The sequence below is a fragment of the Echinops telfairi genome, unplaced genomic scaffold (assembly GCF_000313985.2).
Source record: "Echinops telfairi isolate 266 unplaced genomic scaffold, ASM31398v2 ScPeMD7_29;HRSCAF=101, whole genome shotgun sequence".
NCBI classification, from domain to species: domain Eukaryota; kingdom Metazoa; phylum Chordata; class Mammalia; order Afrosoricida; family Tenrecidae; genus Echinops; species Echinops telfairi.
The window spans coordinates 7,862,697-7,871,636 of NW_022103926.1; the positions used below are offsets into that span (position 1 = coordinate 7,862,697).

Genomic DNA, 8,940 nt, shown 5'->3' on the forward strand with positions numbered 1-8,940 from the left:
CCATTCTCATCTATCCCAGCCCTTTTTCGTTTTTGTTTGTTTGTTTTTAATATCATTTTATCAGCACTTCATCCACGTATCATACAATTCTATTGTTCAATCACATGAAGAAGAGCTGTACAATTGTTACCGCAAATCAGTTTTAAAACACTTTCTTAATTCCTTCACTCATTAATGTAATGTTTATTTTATTGTGGCAAAAATAGACATTTAAAAAATGTATTTATTGGTACCAAATCTCATTTTAAATAAGCACATTTAAATAAATTTATTTTATTTTAATAAAATCTAAATAAATTTATTTTAAAACATTCTCCATTCCAATGATTTCTACACCTATAATTGGAAAAACGTTCTCTCAGGCACAACTTTTTCGTTTCATTTTTCTTCAGTTAAAGAAATTGGATCCTAGAAGCTGCAGCTGTCTAAGCAGCAGCAAACGTGTGCATTCGTCTGTTGTTGTTTTTGTTTATATATGTTTAAGTCATCACACTGCTGACACAGCTCATTTGCATGATACCCTGCACCATACATACTAATTGTAGTCAAGTGACACACACCTCACCCCCACCCTAGGAAAACAACAACAGCAGCAAAATACCTGCTCTGGAAGATACTTTTCACAGAAACCTAACCAAGCTTCGTTAAGTGGACCATGACAAGATTATCAATGATGTGAAATAACATCTGAACGTTTGGCCATCAAGGCAAGGAAACGGTTTGTCTGTTTAAAAATTTGTTTTATTAAATAATCATTTTATTAGGGGCTCATACAACTCATCATAATCCGTACATACGTCATTTGTGTCCAGCACATTAGTACATATGTTGACTTCATCATTCTCACAACACCCACTTTCCACCCGAGCCCCTGGTGTCAGCTCATTTTTCCCCCTCCCTCCCTACTCCCCCCTCCCCACTGATAATTTATAATTTATTATTATTTTATCATATCTTACCCCATCCAATGTCTCCCTCACACACTTCTCTGCTGTCCATCCCCCAGGGAGGAGGCTATATGTAGACCTTGTCCTCTGTTCCCCCCTTCTCCCTCACCTTCCCTCCACCCTCCTGATATCACCACTCTCTCCACTGGTCCTGGGGGGTTCATCTGTCCTGGGTTCCCTGTATTTCCAGTTCCTATCTGTGCCAGTGCACATTCTGCGGTCCAGCCGGATAGGAAAGGTAGAATTGGGATCATGGTAGTGGGGGGCAGGAAGCATTCAAGAACCAGAGGAAAATTGCATATTTCATTGTTACTACACTGCACTCTGATTTGCTCCTCACCTCCCCGCAGCCCTTCTGCAAGGGGATGTCCAATTTCCCCCGGATGGGCCCTGGGTCCCCACTGTGCACTCCCCCTCATTCACTGTGCTATGATTTTATTTTTGGTCTTTGATGCCTGATACCTGACCCCTTCGCCGCCTTGTCATCTTACAGGCTGGTGTGCTTCTTCCATGTGGACTTTGTTGTTTCTCAGTTACATGGCCCCTTGTTTATCTTCCTGTCTGTTTTAAATTTTTGTAACTTTTAAAAGGTCATATAGTCTAACATCCTCTGGTCCTCAGAATTAAAGCATGATGAACAGGAGAGAAAAGGAGAAGAATTGCAACCAAGTCCTGAGGCAGAAGATCTTGCTAGAAGCATTGAAGGTAGAGTACACAGGAAATATCAAGTGCAGAAGTTCACAGGGCCAACAAGGTACAGTCTATAGTTACCACGTACACAGGCAAAGTGGATTTTGCAGTTACCAGTTGTGTTAAAAGCACCAAATAGAGCACCTAAAATTATTACCATAAGGCACCACCTTAAGTTTTCCAGGCTGCAATTGTGCATAATGTTAAAATGGTTTTCTTAAATTTAATTTTTTTTAAAACATTAAATTTACACCGAGGAAGGTGTTAAAACTGGTGTAATAGAATAAGTATTCAGATTTGGGGAGAGAGATATTCAGAACCCTTCACCAACCCACCAACCTCCCCCCAACCCCCTACCCCCAGCCCACACACTTGATCATAGTGGATTCATGATGTGCTTTCTGCATGTGACCAGTCAGTGACCCCAGCTTGACAGATCTTCTGGTACCAAATCTCATTGAGTGATCTGGTCCCCTTGGCTGATGAGGCACCATGAGCACTAGCATCATCCAGGGTGATGCTCTTCAAGCAACTGACCAACCGATCAGGTCTCGGAGCGGCAACAGAACTGGGGCCTTCGCAGACACGCCAAACATCACCGGCGCTGCATTTGCCAGTGCGCTGACTACGAATCACTGGGGACTCTGCCCCATCTCCTGCCTGTAGCTCAATGCCATTCTGAACTTCCTTCACACGGACAAGGGCTTCTTGCTATCTCCTACTTCGTAGTTAATGAAGTCAAACTGGCCTTTCACGCAGGGGTGTGATGTTGTAGGTTATCGCCTGTGCATTCTGGCCCAGGACACACAACTGGAACTTGGCCCTCTCCTCTTTCTGCCGGCGGTCCCCTTTGTTGGCCATCCCAAGTGCGGCAAATGGATGCACCTCACCTTTCAAATGGCCCTTGCCCACCATCTCAATCATTCCTTGGTCCTCCGTCTGTGTTGGATTAACACTTGTCAGGGGACCAATGGCGCTACCGCAGTAGATAGCGGGATCAGCTTCGTCAGTCATACCATTCACTGGGCGCGGTGTATTTGCTTTTGCTGCACTGACTCTGTTGCCTTTGCCTTTGGACTAGCTATGCGTGACCGTGTCTCCCAATTCCAGGCTATCAACGTCACCAGGGAACTCACTCACTGTAATGGGAAAAGATTTCCTTATCACGACTGGCTGTTTCAAGAAATCCAACATTATCCTCCAGCGTTGCCAAGTACCCCACTGCCTCTTGGAGTTGGAATGACGACCTAAAAATCTCACACGAATTACAATCTGCTGACCAGATCTCTGTTTGTCACTAATACTGAATCCAACCTTAACTCCTATTTAAGGAGAGGAGGATCCTTCCATATCCGTGGCTTGAAAAGCAATGGTCCGTTTCACCCCACAAGCATCTTAGGCAATAATGCCATCCTCAGCCTCCTTCTCTTTGCCTTCATCTAGGCTAGTGGTTTGGGAATTGGGAAAATTGGCTTCTTTTTCCATACTGCCCAGAAAACAATGATTGGAATGAGAATGAAAGGGAAGTTTTGGGGGGAAGTTTTTTTTAATCCTGATAACATGATTTCTTTGGGCAGAGAGCATATCAGGAACTATAGTACACTTGACTTAATCGGTTATATGGAGCCGGTTCCCATCCAAAATGACACTGACGTGGAAGGACACCAGAGCATCACGATTCACACACTTTTAAAACCCAAACCCTCTCTCACGGCAGCGATCACACCCGGTGCTCTGGCTTCATTCGTGAATTGAGAAATGTATTTGATCGAACTTCTATCTTCGTTGCTCATTCTAATGTGTCACATTGGTCCATTGACATATGAAATCTAACACGGTCACCTGCCAGCAGCTTCACCGTGGATTTGGTATCTCTGTCTCCAAAGGGAAGTTCTTTAGGAATTACAAAATCAACTGTGATGCGTTCCCACCAGGGGTCATTCTGGTTTTTCCTGCGTACTTTTGGGATAACGTTGGTTACGGTTATCCCAAAATGGTCAAAGCTGCTATCTTCCATGATGACAGTCCCTTGTGGTAAAAGTCTGGCATCTGTTGCAACTTCTTTACCATTTTGGTCCTTGATTGTGAACTCCACGTCATCTCCAGAGTGTAAGGCTTCTAGGTCACCCTTTCTTCACTGTAGTGAAAGAATGTGTCTTTTAAAACATCATCTCTTACAATAAAGCCAAGCACCTCCTTCAGGGCACAGGCCATTATTTGACAGTGAGTTCGCTTCTTTTTCTTTTTTTATTTTATTTTATTATTATTTTTTTTTTAGTTCGGTTCTTTTTCAAGCAAAATTATTTGTGGGTGGACAAACAACCCCCTGTTGTAAAATCAAGAAAGGGGTGCATCAGGGTTGTATCCTCTCAGCCAATATTGAGCAAAATTGTCAGAGAAAGTGGATTAGAGGAAGAAGAATGATATACAGAAGTAGTTAGGTGTTTATTTTTTTCAGTAGTTATCATTGCAGTGAAGCCACTATGGGCACTTTATTTCCTAAATTTATGCATTTCTACCAGGTCTGATTTTTAAAAAAATGATTTAAGAAACTTAACAGGAAAAGGTAAATAAAAGAAGAACAAGGGGGCTAGAAGCAAATTAATTCCTTCTCAATAACATGCCTTCATATTTCCTGACTTGTGTTTTCCTATCGTGTGTTTTTTTTTTTACAATTTTTCCAAGTGCACATTGCTTTTGTCTGTAAACAACAGCCACCAAAAAAACCAATAAAAGGTTTTAAGAAAGAATGCAGCATCAGGATTGGAGGAAAGCTTATTGACAGCCTGTGATGTGCAGATGACACACCCTTGTTGCTGAAAGTGAGGAGGACTGAAAGCACTTGCCCATGAAGACCCAGGACTGCAGCCTTCAGTAGGGATTCCAACACAATTCAAGACCAAGATCCTTACAACCGGGCCAAGAGTTAAGATCATGATAAATGGAGAAAAGGCTGGATGTATTCAAATCTACCAACAGTGTTTATGAGTTCCAATCTCTCCATGTCCTCTCCAGCATTTGCTGTTTTCTGTTTTTGTTTGTTCATTAACTTGAGCTAGCATTGTTGGTGGAAAGTGGTATCTCACTGTGGTTGTAATTTGTTCCCTCATAGCTAGTGATCATGAGAATTTTTTCAGGTGTTTGCCAGCCATTTGTGATTCATTTTTGGTGACCTGTCTGTACATGTCTTTTTCCCATTTCTTAATTGTGTCACTTGTTATTTTCTTATTGAGCTGTTGTCGAGTTCTGTCTATTTTGGTAATTAGCACGTTGTCCAGTGTGTCCTTGGTAAAGTTTTTTTCCCAATCTGTGAGCTCTTGTTTCACGCTTCTGATGAAATCTTTTGATGTGCATAGACGATGTGATTTCACGATGTCCTACTCATCTATCTTGTCTTCTACTGAGTGTGCCTCCTCCATTATCCTTGGTAGTCTCTAAATACCCTGCAATAGGGCCCTTAAGTTTGTTCCAGCCTTCTCATTGATGATCCTGAGAGCTTTGGGGTTCACACTTAGTCCTTTAATCCATCTTGAGTTCATTTTTGTGCCTTGGGAAACGTATGGGCCTTGCTTCATTCTTCTGCATATAGAAATCCATTTTGTCCATCACCATTTGTTGGAGAGGCCTTCTTTCTCCCATTGGATCTTTCTAGGTCCTTTGTCAAATATTAGATGGCTGTAGTTGGTGAATTTATGTCTGGGTTTTCTGTTCAGATCCATTGGTCTATGTGTCTCTTGAACCAGGACCAGGCTGTTTCAACCACTGTGGCTCTGTAGTAGGTTTTAGGTCAGACAGTGCTAGGTCTCCTGCTGAGATCTTCTTTTTCAGGAGTCCTTTGCTTACCCTGGGTCTTTGGCCGGCCCATATGAAAGTGGTCACGCGTCTTTCCATTTCTGTAAAGGATTTGTTGGGGATTTGACTTGGGGTTGCATTGCATCTGTAGATTGTTTTAGGTGGTACCGTCATCTTCACAATGGTAAGTCTGCCTATCCATGAGTATAGGGTATTCTTCCACTTATGTAGGACCTTGTTTGTTTCTTATAGTACTGTTGTGTAGTTTTCTCTGTGTAGTTCATTTGTTTCTTTAGTTAAATCTATTCCTAGGTCTTCAATCTTTTGTGTGGTTACTATAAATATTTTGCATGGTATTAATTTGTTAATGCCATTTTTGAGTTGGCATACAGGAATCCAATTGATTTCTGCTTATTAACTTTGTATCCTGCTACCTTGCCAAATTCCTTGATTGTTTCCAGCAGGCTTTTTGTGCAGACTTTGGGGTTTTCCGTGTGTTCAATTATGTTTCTGTTCTTTTATAGCATCGTGCTGGTCCTTTATAGTGTTGTATAATTCTGCTATTGCAGTGTTTGATTTTTGTGTTTCTCGTTGGAGTTTTTCTTCGATACCATGTAGTGCGGTTACTAGCTTTTCTATTGTTTCGTAGAGCATAGTTCCCTTCCAAAACAGAGTGAACTTTTACTTAAGTAGCTAATGAAAGCAAAAATGTTCATGCCTTGCAACAGCCAGAGTGATGCAATCTCATGATGATGCATCGTTTACACCGTCAGACCCCTGACCACTGCACTGTTCTCCCCACCGGATCCCATGATCCAGAACGAACCTCTGCAGACTCTCCTGTGTAAACGTTCTGACTTTGGTAGTTCTTCCATTTGTTTTATTTTGTAATATGTTGTTTGGGTTTTTTTGCTAAAGGTTGATGCTTTTTGGTAAAATAATGAATAATGGAGATGTTCTTTCAGACCAGAACTTATTATTTCCTTTCTAAGTTTTAACAGCTCCACAGGACTCACTTTAAGTATGAACCATACTTTTGACTAAACCCCTGTTTGAGGTGATTCATCATGAGCCCCAATGTGCATCAGGTGCCCCCCCCCCCATGTCAGGCATTGGGGTATGAAATCTAATATCTCATTGCCCTCTCAAATGTGCAGCACGCTGGTTTTTTGCTTCGAAGCAAAAGCCTGCCAAGCGTGTCATGGGTCTGTCCCTCTGCACACTTGTGTCCCTGTGCTTGGAGACCAGAAGCCAACAGAGATCCATTCATCGAAGAGTTTCCTCATCTGTGGAGATGTTGACAGAAGATGAAGATTCACACAGCAGGACCCTCTGAGAGCATGCAACGGCTTCTCCCCACAGAGAGATGACAAGAGAAAGAGCAGCCTGTCTCCCAGGGCAGGGCTGGAAGCCCAGGGGAGGAGAACTCGGGTCCCCAGGGAAGGACATGCATAAAGGGAGACAATCCCGAAGTTCTTCCCTCTTTGGAGGTTTCTGCCCTGGACATGATTCATGATGGGGAGACATTTTTAGAAGGAAGAAGAAAGACCACGAAGGTCATGAAGAGAGCCCTGGGCAGATGGAGCCTTGGGGTGCCTGAGGAAAGAGATGATCCTGCGGGAGCAGGGAGCTGTTAGAAGCAGCACCACAGCAGGGCAGTGGGCAGGCAGAGGGAGGCAGAGCTGTGTGGAGGATGTCACACAATGACTCTGTCAGTGTCTGGGCAGCAGGGGGAGCCCATGGACCATGGTGGTCATCATTGCTGGGGAGCAGCCACCTGGCCCTGCCTGTTGTCCTCTGTCTGCTCAGAGCCTAACAACCCACAGCTGTGACCTCCCACACCCCCCTGGGATCCACAGAGCCCCACCCTGCTGGTCCTCTTCAGGCAGAGGGGCCTGCCCAGGTCCCAGGTAGAGGTCAGAAAGCCTGGAGGCACAGAATTTGCATGAAGGGCCCCTCCTTGCTGGCAGAGTATGAAGAGCGCATTGGGGAGATTGAAGAAGTTCTGCTTCAGCTGCGTGAGCTCAGAAGTCAGGACTCACGGGACTGTCACCACCATGGCCTGGTCCCCTCTCCTCCTCACCCTCCTTGCTCACTGCACAGGTAACCAGTTTGGGGCTGAGGGAGGGTCCTGGGAAGACACCCAGGACCTTGCTACTCTCCCTGCCTCTATACCCTCGGATGGTCACCTCTGTCCTCTTCACTTCCAGGATCCTGGGCCCAGTCTGCGCTGACTCAGCCGCCCTCAGTGTCTGGAAACCTGGGTCAGAAGGTCACCATCTCCTGCACTGGAAGCAGCTCCAACACTGGGGGCTACGGTGTGAACTGGTACCAGCAGCTCCCAGGCACAGACCCCAAACTCCTCATCTATGATAATAAAAAAGGACCCTCAGGGGTCTCAGATAAATTTTCAGGTTCCAAGTCTGGCAACTCGGGCTCCTTAGCCATCCCTGGGCTGCAGCCTGAGCACGAGGCTGCTTATTACTGCCCAGTCTTATGACAAAACCCTGAGTGCTTGCCCAGTGCTCCAGCAACAGAGGGAAGTGAGACCCTTTCTCATCTGCCAGGACAGGGACGCTCAGCTGCCGCCTGCTCTCGCCCAGCCTGGTGCTTCTGCATCCTCATGTGCTCCCCCGTCCCCCGCACCCAGGTCCCCCATTAGGCACCACATGCACAGCAGCCTCTCCTTTCTCTCTTTGGCCATCAATGTCACACACTGATGCCCCTCTCTGGACAAAATGGCTCAGGGAAACCCAGACTCCTCCTCATCATGTTGGGACTGTCTTCCCTCGAATCCTGGACTGGACTGGCAGGATCCAGATGGGACCACTTCAAACCTGATCTGTAACTATAGAGCCTTGTGTCTTCATCACACACTCTCCTAACGCAAGGAGATTCTCTAGCGGTGTTGCATTACCATGGACTGATTTCTCATCTTGCCACCCTTCAAGCCTAACTAAAAAAAGATAGAAGAAATACACAAAGTCACCACACGAAAAAGGGATTGATCAATATTTGAGCATTTCCAAAGGTGCCTTAGGTCAAGAAGCGATGATCCCTGTATAGATTGCTATAAGAGCTGCAAGAGCCCCAATAACATGATTTATGGGGTGGGGGGAGCGATGCTTGTCAGCCTATGATGAGATACCACCCGACAGTGACAATGGCAGTCAGTGACAAAGAGAAAACAACAAAAGCTGGGAGGATCTGGAGAGATGGGGACCCTCGTGCGCTGCTGCTGGTACTGTCTGTATGTGCGACCACTGTGGAACCTGCTCTGGTGCTTCCTCCAACAATCAGGGAGAGAAATTCCATGTGGCCCAGCCATCCCTGACCCTAAAGTGGTCAGCTTCGTAGCATGAACAGACCCATGCAGAGACATGCATTCCATGACTGCTTGAAATATCAAGAAGTCGGAAACCACTGAAATGCCCATCAGTAGAAGCACGGGTAAAGGAGCTTTGGGAGACGCACACAGTGAACTACTAGGCATCTACAAAAACACAATGAA

General features: G+C 45.0%; 1 pseudogene and 1 gene segment (V, D, J or C); one reads left to right on the forward strand and one right to left on the reverse strand.

The window, feature by feature from the left end:
* Positions 1–1,990: 1,990 nt before the first annotated feature.
* LOC101657900 lies at positions 1,991–5,603 on the reverse strand (annotated as a pseudogene).
* A 1,863-nt stretch (positions 5,604–7,466) lies between these two features.
* Positions 7,467–7,929, forward strand: LOC101657582. The segment is given in 2 exon segments: positions 7,467–7,532; positions 7,640–7,929. Coding segments are annotated over 2 exon segments (336 nt in total).
* The last annotated feature ends 1,011 nt before the right edge of the window (positions 7,930–8,940 follow it).